The following is a 22151-nucleotide window of genomic DNA, read 5'->3' as shown; positions in this document are numbered from 1 at the left end:
GGCCTATATACCAATCATTTATTTATTCCCAACAGAAACGGCCAAACCTATTTTAGGGAGCGCATTGAATAGGCCTACAGCTGATAATATACAAGCTCATGTCAGTTGTCAGTAACGAGGCTTAGCTGATATGTAACAGCATTTTTATTAACCCTTTTAACAAATCAATTAAATAGCCTAAACATGAGCGAGGAACAGGAGGATATATAGATGGCACAGAATAAACATCAGAACAATGCGCCGATCATCTTCAAAATAAAGTGCGCTCAAAACTAGACTCACACTGGCATGGCACAGCCACAGTGGCGGCGGCGATAATAGGCTAGGCCGCCTATATTAAAATAAAACATAGACAAAGTGCACAGAAAGTCTGGCAAACATGGCGATACCCAAAAAAAAACAATTAATTATTAGACCTATTGCGTAAATTGCATTGGTACACAGGGCGATGAAAAAAAACAAAACAAAAACAATGTGTAGGTCTATAAAGTGCAGTAGCTGGCACAAAAGAAAGAAAATATAAAAAACAAACCTATTATCAGTTGTGTAATGTAACTAAACATTTGTTAGGTAGGCCTATCTGTAGGCTACTTTACTGGAGTATTTCCAATAAGCCCATTTTACTTCTAGGCCTAAGGCCTAAACTCCAGTAGCCTACTCCACATCTTGGATTAAAAAATAATTGTACTTTTACTCCACTATTTGAAAACTTTGGTTACTAGTTACTTTGCAGATAGCCTACACATTATTACAAACCATACAAAAAACAATTTAGCCCAATTTTAGGCTATTAATAGCCTATATGCCCTGGTAGCGGCCCATCTTCTATGCGTCCTGGCGGTGCCAGCGCCCATCAGAAGAACACACTCGTCATTATTACCCTGCAATGAGAGTAATGGATGTATTATTGATATGAAAATAAAACGGTATTATTATGACAACATATTAATGTGTCCTAGTAGGCCTACATAACATTTGCAGCAACAGTTGGCACATAAGAAGCCTGACCAACGTCAGAACGCAACATAATAGTATTAATAATATGAATACTGTTGTTAATAGTAGTAATATGATGATGATTATTATTATTATTACCTTGAATTATTCCAAATGTGCTCTTGCGCTCTGGGGTAACGCTGATGAATTCCCTCATCATGGCATGTATGTCCAGGGTCTTCAGAATGTCACTGTGTACATGCATAAGGGACAGATGTGTCAGTCTTTTCTGGGTCATTGTGCTGCGTGTCCACGTCTTAAGCCTCCGAAGGGAGGAGAAGGATCTCTCTGAAGATGCAACAGATATTGGCAGACTGAGGCACAACTTTATGAGGTTTTCGACATCTCTGAACATTTCCCTGGTTTGTGGTTGAAGTTTGGCGAGACATGAACCAACTTCTGCTACTGTTGTGCATTTCGAATTCTTAGTTTTTTCTCCCAGCATTTTGAGTTGGAGCTGCAGGCGATCTGTGTCAAGCTGCTCGGGAAGATGAAGCGCCTGTGCGTCAAATTCAAAGGTGCCATTTGCTGCGTTGATAACGGCCCTCTCTCTGCTTGCTGCTATACGCATGCTGTCCTGGTCAAATCTCCTCTTCAGCTCAGAGTGCACCAGGTCTACAGCTTCATAAAACTCGCGTCTCCACGGGTCCACTCCTGATTCATCAGCCAGCATTTCGGGCTCCTCTGTATGACGTAAGCGGGCTGGGGTTTTGCTCACTCTTGGTGGGGCAGTGGGCATTTTCAGGCCGAGTTTGTGGGCACATGTTATCACCTTGGCTGTTATCTTTCCCACAACGTCATCGTCTCTCAGTTCTGCTACCTGGGCTGTCAGACTATTTGCGCACTCTAATGCTCCTAGTGCACTGGCGTTTGAGCTCTGCAGGGTTTTGGCCACTATCTCACAGGGCTCGAACAGTGCTTTACAGCAAAGAAGCGAAAACAACGTTTTTCCTTTCAATGCCTGTTTGTGCAGGCCCTTGATTTTCGGTCTTGTTTCCTTTCTTACACTGTTGTCATCTTTTAGTGTGTCAAGTGTGGCTACTAGAGTGCTGTATGAGTCGCAGACGCGCGTAATTGCCTTTGCGCGCACGCACCACCGGGTTGGGCACAGACTCAAAATATTGATCACCACTTCATCCCCACCAAAGAGAGACTCAAAAAGTTGCGTGCGTTTTGATGACTCGTTTATGACCACTGCTACACCCTGAACAAAGTGCAGTGCATCCGCCACAAGGCTCACGTCACGGGCAACTTCTTGCAATACCAGGTCCAGAGAATGGTTACAACAGTGAACATACATCGATCCTGGGCACAGCTCTTTCAGTCGTGCTTGTACGCCGGGAAAAAGGTCCTGACATGTTGCTTGCACCATCAAAACAAAACCCAGCAAGCCGTTCAATGGGGATGTTTAAATGCAGAAAAACGTCCCTCACACAGGTAAACAGCGTTTCTGCAGTAGAATCGGGGGCGTTGTAGAATCCCAAAAAATCACAGTGTGACTCCAGGCTCTTATCCACATATTGTAGGCTGCATGAGAATTGTTCCATCGTACTGATGTTGGTTGTGCCATCAGCTGTCAATCCATAGAAAGCACATTCTGACGAGCGTGTCACTATCTCCCTCTGTATGGCGCGGCCAAACATTTGAATGACCTCATTCTGGATAGTATTTGACATCCAGTTATCTCTCCTGCGAATCCATTCGTGTTCTTTTGGGAGATTGAATGTGCGTTCCAGCATGTACTCATATAAAATACCATCACGAGTACCATCTCCTCGGAATGGTATAGACTGGCACCCGAGGAAACGAATGGATCTGAATAACAGCTCCAAAACACTCATTGCTATTTTTTGCTGTTCAGCAGCTACATTTGACAGCATGGCACTGATTGGTGTGTCTCCGAGACTGCTCAGCTTTTGTACAGATCTTGAGTGCGCGTCTGACCGTTCATGCTCCTTGAATTTGTCTACAGCTTTTCGCCAATTAGTGAAACCACCTTTGACAAATGTGTTGTCAAGCCTCACTGTCTCTTGACTGATTAGTTTTTTCTCAACTGCAGAAATACACGAAAAGCACACAACACAGTCACTGTTCTTCACATAGTGTAACCATGGCCATTTTTCAAACCATGTAGGTTTGCACGATCTGTTATAGGTTTCCTTTCCAAACCTTTTCCCTGGGAAATTGAAGTCCTTGGGCTGGAAGGGTTTCTCAAGTGCAGCTAAACTAGGCATGAGTTGGAGCTGCAGGCGATCTGTGTCAAGCTGCTCGGGAAGATGAAGCGCCTGTGCGTCAAATTCAAAGGTGCCATTTGCTGCGTTGATAACGGCCCTCTCTCTGCTTGCTGCTATACGCATGCTGTCCTGGTCAAATCTCCTCTTCAGCTCAGAGTGCACCAGGTCTACAGCTTCATAAAACTCGCGTCTCCACGGGTCCACTCCTGATTCATCAGCCAGCATTTCGGGCTCCTCTGTATGACGTAAGCGGGCTGGGGTTTTGCTCACTCTTGGTGGGGCAGTGGGCATTTTCAGGCCGAGTTTGTGGGCACATGTTATCACCTTGGCTGTTATCTTTCCCACAACGTCATCGTCTCTCAGTTCTGCTACCTGGGCTGTCAGACTATTTGCGCACTCTAATGCTCCTAGTGCACTGGCGTTTGAGCTCTGCAGGGTTTTGGCCACTATCTCACAGGGCTCGAACAGTGCTTTACAGCAAAGAAGCGAAAACAACGTTTTTCCTTTCAATGCCTGTTTGTGCAGGCCCTTGATTTTCGGTCTTGTTTCCTTTCTTACACTGTTGTCATCTTTTAGTGTGTCAAGTGTGGCTACTAGAGTGCTGTATGAGTCGCAGACGCGCGTAATTGCCTTTGCGCGCACGCACCACCGGGTTGGGCACAGACTCAAAATATTGATCACCACTTCATCCCCACCAAAGAGAGACTCAAAAAGTTGCGTGCGTTTTGATGACTCGTTTATGACCACTGCTACACCCTGAACAAAGTGCAGTGCATCCGCCACAAGGCTCACGTCACGGGCAACTTCTTGCAATACCAGGTCCAGAGAATGGTTACAACAGTGAACATACATCGATCCTGGGCACAGCTCTTTCAGTCGTGCTTGTACGCCGGAAAAACGTCCTGACATGTTGCTTGCACCATCAAAACAAAACCCAGCAAGCCGTTCAATGGGGATGTTTAAATGCAGAAAAACGTCCCTCACACAGGTAAACAGCGTTTCTGCAGTAGAATCGGGGGCGTTGTAGAATCCCAAAAAATCACAGTGTGACTCCAGGCTCTTATCCACATATTGTAGGCTGCATGAGAATTGTTCCATCGTACTGATGTTGGTTGTGCCATCAGCTGTCAATCCATAGAAAGCACATTCTGACGAGCGTGTCACTATCTCCCTCTGTATGGCGCGGCCAAACATTTGAATGACCTCATTCTGGATAGTATTTGACATCCAGTTATCTCTCCTGCGAATCCATTCGTGTTCTTTTGGGAGATTGAATGTGCGTTCCAGCATGTACTCATATAAAATACCATCACGAGTACCATCTCCTCGGAATGGTATAGACTGGCACCCGAGGAAACGAATGGATCTGAATAACAGCTCCAAAACACTCATTGCTATTTTTTGCTGTTCAGCAGCTACATTTGACAGCATGGCACTGATTGGTGTGTCTCCGAGACTGCTCAGCTTTTGTACAGATCTTGAGTGCGCGTCTGACCGTTCATGCTCCTTGAATTTGTCTACAGCTTTTCGCCAATTAGTGAAACCACCTTTGACAAATGTGTTGTCAAGCCTCACTGTCTCTTGACTGATTAGTTTTTTCTCAACTGCAGAAATACACGAAAAGCACACAACACAGTCACTGTTCTTCACATAGTGTAACCATGGCCATTTTTCAAACCATGTAGGTTTGCACGATCTGTTATAGGTTTCCTTTCCAAACCTTTTCCCTGGGAAATTGAAGTCCTTGGGCTGGAAGGGTTTCTCAAGTGCAGCTAAACTAGGCATGGTACTCGCCCTCGCTGCTGGTGCAGCCGGGAGACTCGGCCCCGGCTGGACAGTGCTTCTGCTGGGGTGAGAATCTCCCAGAGGCCGTGGAACCTCCGCGTCCTCCACAGGCTCAATTTCCTCCTCCTCCGATGATGATGACAACAAATTGACCGACTCATCTTCAACAACACAACTCTTTTTTGATTTAGGCCCACCAAAGAAATCTGTCATACGTTTCTGAGCCATGATGTAGATGGAAACAAAACAACCTGCTGACAGTGACAGCTGACAGCTTCATGCGTCCCGCGCGTAAAAGGTAAACAGGAAACTGCGCCTGCGGACAGGTCTGCTGCCAGTAAACACAGATTCGTGATGATGATAATAATAACAAAAGCCAACGTGTTGTTTAAGAATATTTATTTCTAAAACAGGCATATTTTTTCCCCGACCCTTACCCTGTCCCATTTTTTAATTATATGTTTTTTTTTTGTTTTTGTTTTTTTCCCAAACCCCCTTGTGGGGGGGCGGGAGGGGTGGCGGTGGGACCTGGGGGAGAGGGTGCGGGCGCACCCTCAGCACCCCTACTTCCCTCGGCTATGGTTATGGGCATATGCACTGATAAACATCAATCTCACCAAGGCGATTAGTATTACTTTACAACTGTTCCTGGCATAAGCAATATAAGTGGTTGCCTAGGGTCACAACCACTAAGGGAGCACAAATAACAGGGAGAATATTATTATTTTATTGTTTTACATATTGTTACATTATTTCATGTTTCTTCTATCCAAAGACTTGCGTCATTATTTTAATATCCAATAAAATGAAGATCTCACACAAGACACAACAGAATAAGTCAATATGCCTCCAAAATGAACATTTAGATCTGGTGCTGCAGTGGTTATGACTGTGTGTGTGTTGTGAGCTGCCAGTCACACGGCTGCTCCAGTCACTGTCGGTAATGAATCAATGTGTGATATACCGGTGACACCTGTATCCAGCCATATATATATATATATATATATATATATATATATATATTAGGGCTGGGATGTGATTAAACATTTTAATCTAATTAATCACAGGCTCTGTGATTAATTAATCACAATTAGCCTAATCGCATTTTAATCGCACATCGATATTTGACCTGAGAAGCATTTTCTTTTTTAAGTAAAACACATTTTGTTGTACGAGTGAATCAACGAGTGAGTTTTTTAAATCTACATTTTGCATCCACTGGGCCAAGCTATGATCGGTATTGGTAGCTTCCTTCAGCCAAATTGATATCATGCAAGTTCAATGCATTTCACTCAAAATGTATTCGCTTCGTGTTTTGCACTAATGCGCATTACGTTTTTTTTTTTTTTTTTTTCAATAAAGCCTCAAAATCCACCTCCTCGCATAAAAGCTTTTGCGGATAATTAAAGTTTATTAGAATTTTGTGTTTCCATTAAAAGATTTAAGCACAAAAGCCTTAATGCGCATTAAGAGGCTTTATGGAAACGCCACAAGTGAGTACTGCATTTTTCAAATTATGAATTAATAATTCACCTGCCATGGCTGTATTGTCTGCAAACTGGCACAGCTGTCCCCAATGAAAGGCCCTCTTCCTGGCACACATTGCAACATGTCATGGAGGGCATGGGCCAGAGCATACACAGCCTTGTACACATTATACTCTGGTCTGAGGTCAGATACATCCAACAGTGATGTTTCTACTGTTCCTAGGTCCTCTTGTCCAGTACACACCCTTCCACCAGCATCCACCCACTCTGATGGAAGGGGTGCAAACTTACACTGAAATGTGATCTCCCAAAACCACCTCACCTGAGGAAACACAATTAAGACTTAAATAAACCTTGTAAAACAGACATCACAGTGTTAAATTGCAGCTTAAATACGAAATGAAACAGAAATCTCACAATGCTATTTTCATTGCTTTCATGGTCATTGTCAGGATGTATTTTCTTTAAGAAGTCCTTGAGACCTGTTATCTCTCCACGACGAATGGCGACACCCAGGGTTCCTCTCAGGTATGGCATGAAGTGAGGAGTCTGGAGTCCAGTATATGTTGACCAGGACTCACTGGCCATCCATTGCAGACCTGTAACATTCTGCTTTATCACCTATTGTGTTGAACAGAATATAGTAAATTACCATTGAAGCCGTTGGAATGCTTATTAATAGTTACTTGCACCAGCAGAGCGTGCAAGTACTGCGTTCAGTGCCGTCTGTTTCTGGCCGACAGTACAAAGGCAGATAGGGCCACACACCTACAAACTAAGCACCGATCGCAGTACGTGTGTGCCACAAGTGCAAGTATTCAAAATTTAAAATGCCTCAAATGTGTACTTAAGTACTGTACTTTAGTAAATGTACTTAGTTACTTTACATCACTGAATGCATCTTAAACCTAACCTCCTCCAGTAGTTTAGACATACGGCTCTCAAACACAAATGCAATGACGACGCGAGCTGTGGATTTCTTCATGACAGTGACAATCCTCTGAAGTTCATCTGGGTCAGAATCTATAGGCACAACCTCCATGTACGCTAGACAAGCCGAACCAGACTGGTCCAGCTCAGACTGTAAGGATCTGGCAGCATTGTGTCCATAGTCATTATCAATCAGCAGCATTCCTACCCAGGTCCACCTGAACCGCCTCATAATCTGGAGCATAGCTCGTACCTGGTTGGAGGGATACATCCTTAGTAGGGGTGTGAAAATACAATACACGTCACAATACAAGGATACAAGGTTGGCGATATATGGACAATAATCGTTCATTGACAGCGATACTATGTGATAACATTATTTAAATATGATTCAGTAACCTATCCATTACATCTATCTGTGTGTAATGTATAAGTGTAGTAGAGGATTTGTCTTTAAGGGACAAAATAATTGCCATGGGTATAAATAAGTAAACTATGATTCACATTTTATTCGACCAAATTTTAACAATCTCACACCTTGACAGGCATGCAGAGATTCCACGCATTATAGATATGATACTGAATACAGTTAGGCCTATATGGCGTTAAGTCATTAAACCCCTCTTGTTTTAAGTAACATTGCTGTTTACAAGAAGTTCTTAGTATCGATAAAAAATGATTATTTGCAAGGTGACTCAACTTTAGATTGTTTATTGTTTATTTGGATCCCCATTAGCTACCACCTTAGCAGCAGCTACTCTTCCTGGGGTCCACAGAGATTAAAACAAATACATTACAAAACATTAATACATTTCACAGTACAATAAAAAAAAATCTAAATACAACCAAAATATAAAACAAATAAATAATGATGGTGAGTATTGCATAATGATACAAGTCACATTAAGTTCTGTTCAGATTCACTACACCTTCATTCTGTTCGGGTCATTTTGACCCGGGGGATATTTGGTTTTAAAAAAACTAATATAAATTTTAACTTAACAAATCATCATCATACATTGACTTTGTCTCAATTCCAAACAATGCATAGATATATATGGTAAATGTTTGCATTTATGCTTTGCTATATCACATTAAACACTGAAAGAGCTAGGCGTTTTAAACTGATAGCTAAAATTCATGTACAATAAGAGCTAAACACATGTGAACACACATTAAATATATTCATATTCATAATTCCATAAAATATAGGCCTACATATAAAATAATATATTCATAATATATTCATAAAAAAACAAGAGTAGTAAGATAGTATGAGGGCTGACTCACTTGCCAGAAAGCTGCGCAACAATAGCTGTGTTGATTTTTGGCAAGAGGTCAAGTTGTTAAACAGTAAAATGTCCCTGCCATCGTCCATTGATGGAGTGAGTGGAGCAGCTAATATTGCAGAGTTGTGGCGACAACATTACCAGCAATTATTCAACTGTGTTAAGAGTGATGCTTTTGTGGTTACTGAGAACTTGACTGTAAGATCAGCATACTCTCCAAAGTACTGGAGATAATTCTGTTGAACAGGCTGGAGATGTATGTTACCATAGTGGACAACCAATTTGGTTTTAAAAGAAAACACGGCACAGATATGTGTATTTATGCTTTAAAAGACATTATATCGAAGTATAGGAATCAAAATTCCACTGTGTTTTTATGTTTTATTGATGCGTCTTGTCATAAATAAGGGTGATTCACAACAAAACAGGGAGCCCACACACAAGTATAAACCTTTAAATTATATTTATTATTCTAATTTAAACCAATAAAACCAATAATCAAACAAACTAATGGTGTGAACAAGTCAGTAATCAGTCATGTCTGCAGTGTATGGATGTGTGAAGTGTGCTGTGTGCGTGTTGTATAAAAGGTGCGAGAGCACAGACTGCTGCAAAGGAGTGGAGATCTCAAGAGAGCTCCCTTTATACTCTCCCAACCAGGCCACCACACCCAAACCCAGGTGTGCCAAATTGGCCTGACGGCCTGCTCCACTCTGCCCCAAGCTGCCAGCCTGCAGAGAGGGGCAGGGCCGTCACACCCCCCCTCATAAAAAAAATGGGGTTCCACCACTCTACGAAAAAACAAAAACAAATTAGCAACAAGCATATAACAACTAAGATTTTCCAAAACACTTTAGATTCAAATGTTCAATTCAAACTGATTCAAATAGACACATAGTCTTTAGTTTAACATATCCAAGCCCCAAACAGCCCACAAAATTCAACTCGCCATAACTATTATTTTATCCAAAACAAACCTGACTTGTATCCTATACAGTCTACCTACCAATACCAGTTTCTCCGTTTTGCCACGCCATCCTGCCTCCAGCCTCTGCAACCTCGTGCACAGGAGCGATCTAAGAGAGCCAGAGACAGGACGGCCTATAATGGAGAACACAAGACATTAGGAAAGTCAACAAAACAGGTCTGTTCACTGTCAAAACCTTTAATATGGCACCTCTACATTGTAGGGCTGCAAAAACAAATGTCAGTGGACTGGCCCTTTAAAGCCACTAGTGGAGTTAGACCCAAATTTTACCATTAGCTCAACCAATGTTAATTTTGTCAACCAAGACCAAGACTAAAACCAAAAGATTGATGTTAGTCAATAGACTAACCTAGACTAAACTATTTCAGATGACCCAAACCAGGATTATACCAAACTGAGTCATTCAAAAGACCAAAATTTTCTGCAAAAGGACTAGAACAAGGTGAGGGAGAAGTAACCAATTGTCTGAGCGTGCACAGGCCAAAGCCCATGCTATACAGAGCAATCAAACATACCGTAGCCAAACAGTCAAATGTCATTGTCCAGGCAATCATGTGTACATTTTCACCCAAATGATCCCCACACACAGGCCAACTCCCATGCTAGATTAGGGACCATACAAGCCAAGCACTACGTAGACCGTCTCAAATGGAGAGACAGTCGTAGGCAAACCCGAATTTGGTATTTCTTTTCAAATTTAAGAGCCACCATGCGTGCGGAATTACAATGGTTCAAAGGAAACCAAATGAAGTTTTGAATGAACATAACTGAACTACGGCAAACCAAATGAATTTATCCCCTCAAAGCCATTACTTTAGACTTTTTTTCCGGGGATGCACAAGTCCTCCTTGCCCTCTGCAGGACAACATCAAAGGAGGCACCAAACCAACCAGTGTTCCCATTAACCCAAGGGAACACACAGACAAGTGACAACCCACAACGTATACAAACAGTGAAGTACCGTTTGGGCCATTCGTCACCCGTTCCCGACCAGAATTCCGCATTTGGGCTCAACGGGCCAGCTTTAACACAGATGAAATTTTTGTACACCAATCAACCTGCCTCAGACATATCCAAATTGACCCCTTACTTTCAAGGCTAAGGAGACAACACCAACTTAAGCAACCAAAACAAATGACTTTAGACAAACCAAATCCAAATGAGACTTCAAATGCACTGCACCGCAGTACCATGTATCAAGTATTTTTTCCAATTGGCATGTTTTGATTCTCCCTCAACCAAAACTCTTCTGAAACCTGTCCTCCATACAACAATTTTCCAAAATCCAATCCGAGCCAATGCAATCAAAATTAAAGGTCCTTTACTCCACTTTAATACTAACTAACTCCAAACTAACCTGACCAAAAAAAAGGAAGTGTTGGGGCTGTATAACACAAGGGGTGTAGTTTAACTTTAAGAAAATTGGAACAAATCCCACCCTAATTAACTAATAATATCTACCTACCTTTGCCTACGGCCGACACCCGGGCATGGAGAATTGTCCCCTAACTCACGTATTGTGAATCCCAGGATCTGTCGCTTCCAAAATCACCACTAAGGGGAAATAACAAACTTAGCAAAACCACCAGTACCCTACCGGCACTGGCGACTTAGGGATTTGCTCCAACAAAAAATACCTACTACACCCTGTATTAACATCCCAACACTTACCTGAGAAAACTGCATTCTCAATGGGGTCAAATGCTCTCCAACTTCCTGACAAAAAAAAACTTGTGTGAGAACTCCCAAACCAAACAAATAAAGTTTCAAACAAATTTCAAACTGACAAAACTAAACTTTCAATTAACCAAACCAAACCAAATTAAGCTTTTGGACGAGCCCCCATTTGTCATGAATAAGGGTGATTCACAACAAAACAGGGAGCCCACACACAAGTATAAACCTTTAAATTATATTTATTATTCTAATTTAAACCAATAAAACCAATAATCAAACAAACTAATGGTGTGAGGTGTGTACAAGTCAGTAATCAGTCATGTCTGCAGTGTATGGATGTGTGAAGTGTGCTGTGTGCGTGTTGTATAAAAGGTGCGAGAGCACAGACTGCTGCAAAGGAGTGGAGATCTCAAGAGCTGAGCAGGAGAGCTCCCTTTATACTCTCCCAACCAGGCCACCACACCCAAACCCAGGTGTGCCAAATTGGCCTGACGGCCTGCTCCACTCTGCCCCAAGCTGCCAGCCTGCAGAGAGGGGCAGGGCCGTCACAGTCTCGAGCATTTGACAGACTGAATCACTACAAGCTGTTTGATAAAATGTGCCAAAGAGGTAGGTACATAATCAGAATTTTAGCATTTTGGTATGCACATCAGACAATGCAGGTGAAGTGGGGTAATACAATGTCTGAACACTTTCTTGTTGGTAATGGGGTGAAACAAGGTGGGATTTTGTCCCCTTTTTTATTTCATCTGTACATGGATGATCTGTCAAGGGATTTGAACCTCTGTAGAACTGGCTGTGTCAATGGCAATATAGTTGTCAACCATCTCATGTATGCGGATGATTTGGTAATCCTTTCCCTGCATAGTGCAGGGTTGCTTCTGAGGATTTGTTCCCAGTATGGCACAGATTTTAATATTAAGTATAATGCCAAGAAGATTAGCATCCTGATTGTGCGTAGTAGAGATGATAAAAGGGCTGTTTTCCCTAATTTTATCCTCAGTAACAATACTCTTATAGTATGCAAAGAGATTAAGTATCTCGGTCATCATATCTCTGACGATCTCTCTGATGACAAAGACATCCATAGACAACGTTGCAAACTGTATGCCCAGGCAAACATGTTAATGCGTAAATTTCACAAGTGCTCTGTAGATGTCAAGGTATCACTTTTTAAAGCATTCTGTACACCTTTGTATACTGCCCACTTGTGGAGCAATTACAAGGCTAGCAGTATGCAGAAGCTAAAGGTGGCTTACAATGACGCATTAAGGTTACTGGTTAGGGTACCAAGATGGCACAGTGCCAGCCAGCTGTTTGTTAACTTGGGGGTGCTTACTTGTCAAGCCCTGTTAAGAAACTTATTGTATAAATGTATGTGTCGTCTAGAAGAGTCTGAAAACAGTACCATTGTGATCTTAACTAACCCTGTGAAGTGTTCCAATCGGTTCTCGTCCATGCTCAGGAGACATTGGCGTAATAGCCTCTACAGACTGTGAGCATATATTTATATATTCTCTTTTATCTGACCTTTGTAATTTTTTTAAATGATTTTATTTTTATGTTTTATGTTTTGTCATTTCTATGTTATATGGACCTGAGTCTGAAATAAAGATTGATTATTAATGTCACATATGAATGTACACTAGGAAGCACATGCTTCACAAACACAGACTGCATGTGAGGCACATTATGAGCTTCTTGCACCTCCTGCAAGCAGTCTGTCTTCCTGTCTGCTGTTGTAGGATACAATGAACAGCACTTTCTCTTGCCAGATGCTTCAACTCTAAGTTCACGGTTTATTTTACCATTTCTATCATTTGGATTGTTTGGAATTGAGACAAAGTCAACGTATGATGATGATTTGTTAAGTTAAACATTATATTAGTATTGTTTTTTTAAACCAAATAACCCCCGGGTCAAAATGACCCGCGAACAGCATTAGAGGGTACAAAATTGAGGGGTTGTAGCATGGGTGTAGTGCAAATATATTTTTTTACATGTTTATCACAGAAGAATCTTTAAGGCCAGTGAGTTTCAGGTGGAAAAAATATTAACTTCTACCTTTTTCTTTCAAATGTACATGTAAAACAGGTCAAAATGACCCAAACAGAACTTAAGGGTTAAACAATATGTTGCTGCTTACATAAGCCTACCGATATAGTTTGATCATTAACATTAAAATAGTTTGATCATTGAAATTCAAATTGATACATTGATACAGTTACTGTTACACCCCTAGTGCTTAAGCTAGATTATTCACATAGTGAATCTCCTTCACAGATTCCACAACAGAAAAGGTTTAGATAAACTTTTTTTTGATGCCATCAATAGAAAAGACCTTCAGCAGCAGCAGCAGCAGTATAGTAAGGGGAACATAAGAAAATCTGCGAAGTAAATCGTTACCAAGACATTTCTTCACTCTAATGGTGTGTAATAATATGTACTAAAAGGTTGAAATTCAACTCCTGGGGGAAACCTCATACATTTTTTTATTTGTGTTTGTGTCCCATTAACTTTACTATACAGGAAAAAACACAGAAAATAAATATGCTTTAAGTAATATGTGAGGGGTCAAACTAGGGGTTTTTCATGATGCTGAATCCATTGCAAGCATTGTTTTGCACAAAAAAAACATTCCATGGGTGACAAATGGCCCCCACAAAACGGTGAAAAGTGATGATTCATCACTAAATAGTAACACTATAGTAAACTAGAAATACTGTTCCTTCGAAACAGTGTGGGCTCGATTCCAACCCAACAAATACGATACTTTAAGGTACTGTAAGGTACAGTACCCTACAGTATTGTACTGTACCTTACTATACTGTACTGCACCTTACTGTACTGTACTGTACTGTAACTTACTGTACTTTACTGTACTCTACTGTACCTTACTGTACTGTACTTTACTGTACTCTACTGTACCTTACTGTACTGTACTGTACCTTACTGTACTATACTATACTGTACTCTACTGTACCGTACTGTACCTTACTGTACTGTACTCTACTGTACCTTACTATACTGTACTTTACTGTACTCTACTGTACTTTACTGTACTCCACTGTACCTTACTGTACTTTATTCTACTTTACTGTACTTTATTGTACTTTACTGTACTCTACTGTACTTTACTGTACTCTACTGTACCTTACTGTAGTTTTGTACTTTACTGTACCTTACTGTACTTTACTGTACTCTACTGTAACTTACTGTACTGTACTGTACCTTACTGTACTGTACTTTACTGTACTCTACTGTACCTTACTGTACTGTACCTTACTGTACTATACTATACTGTACTCTACTGTACCGTACTGTACCTTACTATACTGTACTTTACTGTACTCTACTGTACTTTACTCTACTGTACTTTACTGTACTCCACTGTACCTTACTGTACTTTATTGTACTTTATTGTACTTTACTGTACCTTACTGTACTGTACTTTACTGTACTCTACTGAACCTTACTGTACTTTTACTGTACTCTACTGAACCTTACTGTACATATTCTATGTGTTCTAGAGGTGTATATTGAGTGCATATACTGTAGGTTAACAATCCCAGATCACATCTGTCCTCCACTATGTCTATAACCAAGGCGTTCTTCTATGTGGCCACTCCAGACTGAGGAGTGGAGCATGACTTTTATTGTGTTTGTGGATCTGATTTGAAAATGCATTGGTTGTATCTCCCTGAAAACCAACAACAACCACTAATACGGCTGATTGTCCCTGCGGGTTCTAGGATATATACTGTAAATCCCATTGCCCGGGATCGTAAAACCTTATTCTTTTTAAGTACAATTTCTAAAACACTACAAAACATGTCTCAAAGACAAATACAAGCAAACGTCTCCACAGTAACACAGTAACAGTTGTTGTGTGTGTGTGTGTGTGTGTGTGTGTGTGTGTGTGTGTGTGTGTGTGTGCGTGCGTGCGTGCGTGCGTGCGTGCGTGTGCACATTGTAGATCAACTTCATAGCAGTATTAAGTGGTCCATCTATGTTTTTTATTAATAATAAAATCTGCAAAGTAACAAGTAACTGAGGCTGTCAAATGCTGTATTTATAGTAGAGTATATGTAACAAAAATGGAAAGTAGAGTAAAAGTACCTCAAAATTGTACTGTAGGTACAAGTACTTGTATATACTTGAGTAAATGTACTTGGTTACTTTGCAGCACCACAGAACAGCCAATGACAGACAGGCCTTTAATCACAGCTGTCTCAATCAGTAGAGTGGAGAGGGACATTTATAGATATTTGTAGTTTTAACTCAGAATATATACATCACAAAGCTTAGATATTTGGATCAAATCAGAGAGCAGACCTGTGTGAACGCAATGATATAGATAGCATATCTGAAGTGTGAACACTGCAGCCACAGCGCCTTAACATAAACATGGGTCTATTATCCTTCTCTCCACTCTGTCCCCACTCACTAAACCCATTGGAAATGCATTGGGTGCTTAAAGTTAAACATTTTTATTTTTTATATTTATACTACAAAACATTTCAAAACCAAGAATACAAGCACACGTGTCCTCAGTAAGCTGAACACATAAAAATTTGAATGGTGTTGAAAGGTGTAAGCGTTTAAGAGATGAAGCGCGCCAAAGTTTTGAGGAGATACTGACTAGTATATAAATAATGAAGATAACATACGTGTGCTCGCCTTCCAGGCGAGCCCACAATTAATGGGACACAAACACAAATCAGTTTTTTATGAGGTTTCCCCCAGGAGTTGAATTTCAACCTTTTAGTAAATATTACACACCTTTAGAAACACATTGGTGAAGACATTTCTTGGTAACGATTTACTTTGCAGATTGGTCAAATATCTTATAAAATCCCCTTACTAGTAGTAATACTAACAATCAAATCAGAGATGATGCAATGTCTTATTGCACAAAGGGAGGTATTTGTCAAGTGTGTGGAACATGTACATTACAATTCTCAAAGTGGTGTCAGGGGACACCATTGACTATTAAATAAATAAACAAATCTTGGAAGAAAATGGGACGGTTTTGAAATATTTTGGAAACACAAATCTTGTATGGAGGTCCCTGGCACAAAATATTTTCAGATTCCATGGCCAAATACATTTAGGGCCGATGCATACTCCTACTCCACTTTTAGAGCCAACACTCTAAACTACAATATGACGTTATTCGGCTGTTCGTTGCCACCATGATTGTGTGACTCCCCGAACAGAAATAAATTTGTCTCTAAAAGTGGAGTATGCATTGGCCCTTAGGGGTCCTTGACATGAAAAGGTTTGAGAAACGCTGTACTACTATATAGCAACAGATCTAAAGTCCAAATAAATTCACCTGAAAAGCGTCACTTGGGATCGTTCTAAAGAAGGATGGGAACTGGTGATGGTCACTCAGACAGGAGCAGGTGGCAAAGTAACTGACCTGAAAAGGTACAACACATCCGTTCTCTAATAATACAAAATGTATTTAACAAAAGTCCCCTGCAAACAGAGAATATGAGCATATGGCAATATGAGAACAAGCTTAGTGGCATTGTGGTTAGTGTCTGCCCTGAAACTGGGAGGTTGGGGTTCGATCCCCGGCCGGGTCATGCCAAATACTCTGAAAAATGGCACCGCGTGCTTCCCAGCTTGGCACTCAGCATCAAGGGTTGAATTGTGGGGATGAGTCCCTGCGACTGACTAGCGTCATGTCCAGGGGGTGTTCTTGTACAAGAAGCTGCCTCACGCTACATAAACAGGAGATAGGCTCTTTTCCCTATGGGCCTCATGGCTGGGCAAGGCTTACTTATAATATGAGAACATAACAATAAGCATGCAATATTGTAGTAAAATGGGGTTCAAGTAGGATACTCACCTCGGGCACTCTGTATAAACCTAATATTCTAGCAATAGCAATAGAACTAGTTGAGGACGCAGTACCCACAATTCCTAGCACTGGAGGGGAGCCAACACATCTCTCATCCAACTGAAACTGCTCCTCTCCCCCAGTGACCAATGACAATGCTGCACGGAATGCAATTCCAAGCGTCTGACAGGTGTCATAGAGACTATATCCCAGAGTCACATTGGGTAGTAGGCTGCTGTTTCTGTTGATCTCATTAATGGCAAAAGCCATGGTCTGTGCAAACCTGAAGCCTTCAATGTCAAATCTAACAGAGAATTCCACTGTAAGCAAACATGTCTTGGTAGAAAAATACTTCAAATACTCCTATGATACTATATCATCAACGACGGTACGGTCTTGCTTGCTATTGTATTTGTGATACTTACTAGTGGTGTAACGATACATTTTAACAGCGATACGATACACATCAATACATGGTTAACGATATGATACATAGACAATTTCATTCATGGCAATATGATACAATTCGATTCAATGATTTAAAATCGATATAGTAACTATTTAGCAAAGAAATTAAATCAGTGTAAAACGTGTAAAAAGATCTTATTATGGAAGTAAACACTGTGATTATCTAGCAAACCCTTGGACATTATATTTCAACACATATGGACAAACCTACCTTGACATGAACACACAGATTACACACATTTATCGATAGAACATGAGTATCTATATGGAATGGAAAGTATAATTGCTGTAGACTCCTCTTTTTAATTTTCTTTCTTAAAATTCAATTATTTGATCAATTACTTGCATTGCAAAACGATTCGATACCGATTGCCGCATTTTAAAACAATACAATACGATACAAAGCCAAAACGGTACGATGTTTTGCTTTTGCAAACGATATAGTAGATCATTGCAAATTAAAATCGATTTTTCGATTCCGTTACTATATCGTTACACCCCTAATGCTTACCCATAGCAAGTGGGCTCCTGTTGCTTGGAGGAGAAAGACAACTCAGAGTAGACAGAGTAGAGGTGGATATAAAACAAGCCGCCCAGAATAAAATCTCCGGCCTTGTACATTCTGTTCATATTAAACTGTTCCTGTAACTCACAAGAAGAGGAAGGTGAGGAAGTCAAAGCAGAGAATGAAGAGGTCAAGTACATGTATGAAAGCAGGTGTGTGTCTAGAGAAGACCTCATGACTGTCCTCCTCTGTCTAACACACCCGTCTCTAAATCCATTGTCCAACTTTATACACAGTGCTGTGCCATCCCCTGTGCCACGTTATGGCATTACGTAATCTTTCACACGACCCATCTGGGCAGAGGAAGTAGAGTAGAGGCAGTGCTTAAAGGGATAGTTCACCTATTTTTGACATGAAGCTGTGTGAAATACTTGCCATTCAAATAGTGGTTACACATGTATTAATCCATTACCAGAGTCACATGGTCAGAGTTCTGGTCAGTTTTAGATGAATATAAAGTAGTTCCGGTGATTTGGCAGGGGCTCATGGCCCAATCATTAAAAATAGATGAATCCACAAAACTAGCTTCATTTGTATTGTTGACCTATTTCTACCAAATAGACCAACTTTTGTTCAACTTTGACCCCTCTGTCACATGGTACTATTTTTTGTGTCCAGTATCACTACGCCGCTGCAACGTATTTCCCCAAAACAAGGTGCTTTGCAGGCAGCTGATCAGAACGAAACCTTGCTCTATATGGTAGAAATAGGCCAACAATACAAATGACGCTAGTTTTGTGGATTAATCTATTTTCAATGATTGGGCCACACCAAATGGCCCCCACCCCATTGGAACTACTTAATATTCATTAGAAACTGACCAGAACTCTGACCACGGGACTCTGGTAATCAATTAATAAATTTTTAACCACTGTTTTAATGGCAAGTATTTCACACAGCTTTATGTCAAAAATAGGTGAACTATCACTTTAACATAAAATGTCTCATAAACAAATAATGTGATTGACACAGTATCTCAGAAGGGCTACATTGGCCAATATTCATTCACTTTTGGTCATGTATTATGGAGTTTGGAAAATCATTTATATTAAAATGGCAATTTTTGAAACAGTTTGTATCGGGAAATTAAATGAGAGTGACCAGCTGACTTAAAACAGCAGGTTCATTATAAATCGTAGTTGCAACAGTCATATATTATGGGGAATGTAAAATGTATCCCGTCTTGAAAAAGCCCCCAACCTTACAGAACTTGCACTACAAAAATGGAATACTTACAGGAATAGTTCACCCAAATGATGACACACCCCATGAAGCCTTGAATTCATGGAGTCACTCCGCAAGTCTCCTACCGGAGACTCCGCAGGTCATCAAATTATTGATTGATATTAATGTGTTAATGTGAGGAACTCTCATATGTTATTGTCTCCGACAGGCCGAAGGTGTGGCCGAGACTATGTTTTCGACCCTGTCCGTCCATTTGTCAGTCCGTGAGTGTGTCTGTCTGTGAGAATGCTGAGCAGCTAATCTCAAGCAAAAAAACCTTTGGACAAATTGGCCTGTAGCACCACCATCAGGCTGACTTTTGCAGAACACGCTTTTTTGAGCGGTGGTCACACCACTCCTACAGTGTTTGTAGCTTTGTTACAATCTTACTATCTATGCGTGTATGTAGCCTGAGCATGCTGCAATACCGCTGGGGACCAAGTGGCGCTGTTGCGTCACACACACACACACACACACACACACACACACACACACACACACACACACACACACACACACACACACACACACACACACACACACGCACCACCTCTCACTTCAAACGTGGTTTGATTTTCTTTTATATTACTCCTAGTGACTTTGTCCAAAAATCATGCAAATTGGTGGGGCCTACACATTACCTCTTTAGTCATTTGATCAAGACGGATCTGTCCAATTTCAGAGCAGCTATAGCTCCAACATCGGGCTTTGTCCGGTCAAGAACTGATGGGAAAAACGTTTAAAAAAATGTCCGGGGCTTCTCCTTGGAGACTTCCCTGCAGCCTCCGACGACACACTGCAGAGCCAGCAGCAGAGCCAGAGCAGTTAAAGGACAACTTTGATTTGTCTCCACCAGCCGAAGGCAGGGGGAGAGTATGTTTTCGCCCCTGTCCGTCCGTCCGTCCGTCCGTCCGTCCGTCCGTCCGTCCGTCCGTCCGTCCGTCCGTCCGTCCGTCCTCCGAGTTTGTGTACAGCTAATCTCCGGCACCGTTGGCCCGATCGCTGCCAAACTGAGCACACACACTCCCTGGATGCCAATTCAGAACCTCTGCCCCACATTTTTCAAATGGCCTTGTTCTAGCGCCACCATGAGGCCGATGTTTGCAAAACACATTTCTGTACACTACTCCTACAGATTTTGTCCAAAAATCCTACAAATCGTCAGACAGTATCTCTACAGTCATGTGATCATCATGGATACGTCCGTTTTTCCATATTCCGTCCTGATTGGCTACAATTGGCTTCCAAAGTTTGCAGGATTGCTCCGTTTTGAACAAAATGCCTCAAATCATGAACACAGCGTGCAATCTTGGTGAAATTGAGCGTGCACGTTCCCACTAGGTAGAGGAAGAAATGCCTCTTCAAATTTCTCAAATCAGCCTCATGGTGGCGCTATAACAGGGCAATTTGTGTGGCCTGGTGGAGACCTGTGCTCGGAAGAGCACTGCTTCTAGTTTAGATTCTAATTAGAGAAAAGAAAAAGTGAGTGTCAAAATGTTTTCATTTGCTTCGTTCTATTGTTTTATCGCGTTTACCGTGGTAAAATTTGGGGCATGCGTGCGCATGGGGGCATGCGTACCTGACCTGCCAAATACCTGTTCTCGGAAGAACACTGCTTCTAGTTTTTCTTTGATTTCTTTTCCCACTTTTCTTACTTTTACTGCTTTTTCTGCGGCTTTTTTCCTTTCCCACTTTTTCTGGCTTGGCCACTTTATCGCTGCTTGCAGCTATATTTAAATTTAAATTTGTCCTAATGGAAACACATATTTTCTCAAAGATTCTGGACAGTAAGCCTATTTGTCATATAGAATTTGAATAAACCAAGTATTTGTCTACCTCCCATGTTGATGTAAGTATTAAATAGGGATGTCCGATATTGACTTTTTTACCGATAACCGATAATATCCAACTCTTAATTCCCGATACCGATATTAACCGATACCAATACCGGTATGCTAATATTTTATCTAACAGTGATTCTCAACCATTTGAATTTCAAGGACTCCCAGTTTGAAATGCATTAGGCTACTGACCCCCATTTAATGGCATTTATATATCGCTGGGACCTCAATTTATATTATAAAATCATATTAAGAGTGTACAAATGGAATGGGTCCATTTGGTTCCATTTGTACACTAAGAGTTACAGACCTGTAAGGGTCCATTTGGTTCCATTTGTAAACTCAGAGTTACAGTCCCCCAAGGGTCCATTTGGTTCCATTTGTACACTCTAGAGTTACAGCGGTCCATTTGGTTCCTAACTATCTAACATTTAGCTGGGGACCCCCTGGAACGCCCTCAAGGATCCCTGAGTCCCCAAACACTTTGAGAACCACTGTAACACTGTGTGTGTGTGTGTGTGTGTGTGTGTGTGTGTGTGTGTGTGTGTGTGTGTGTGTGTGTGTGTGTGTGTGTGTGTGTGTGTGTGTGTGTGTGTGTGTTGCTAGAAACTAGCCATATTATGCTAATATCGGCCGATAATATCGTGCGGCCGATAATATCGGACATCCCTAGTATTAAATATCTGTTTAAGGTCGTTTTAGAACAGATTTTATATATATATATATATATATATATATATATATATATATATATATATATATATATATATATATATATGGTGCATTGAATGATTGCAGTCTCCCACAGTAATAAGG

General features: G+C 41.1%; 1 protein-coding gene across 1 annotated transcript in view; it reads right to left on the bottom strand.

The window, feature by feature from the left end:
- Positions 1-18446, bottom strand: part of LOC308285339 (extracellular calcium-sensing receptor-like) — a gene marked incomplete at both ends in the record, with an annotated part of 28510 nt that extends 10064 nt beyond the window's left edge. The window contains 6 exons of the mRNA XM_080726063.1: positions 6549-6824; positions 6920-7123; positions 7416-7685; positions 16725-16811; positions 17247-17541; positions 18217-18446. Coding sequence (XP_080582189.1) covers positions 6549-6824; positions 6920-7123; positions 7416-7685; positions 16725-16811; positions 17247-17541; positions 18217-18446 — 1362 coding nt within the window. The remainder of the gene's footprint in view (positions 1-6548; positions 6825-6919; positions 7124-7415; positions 7686-16724; positions 16812-17246; positions 17542-18216) is intronic.
- Positions 18447-22151: the final 3705 nt, after the last annotated feature.

This window comes from Nannobrachium achirus (genome assembly GCF_963921795.1).
Source record: "Nannobrachium achirus genome assembly, chromosome: 5".
NCBI lineage: Eukaryota > Metazoa > Chordata > Actinopteri > Myctophiformes > Myctophidae > Nannobrachium > Nannobrachium achirus.
The sequence above is the reverse complement of the archived record's forward strand: the minus strand, read 5'-3'. Positions and strand labels throughout refer to the sequence as shown.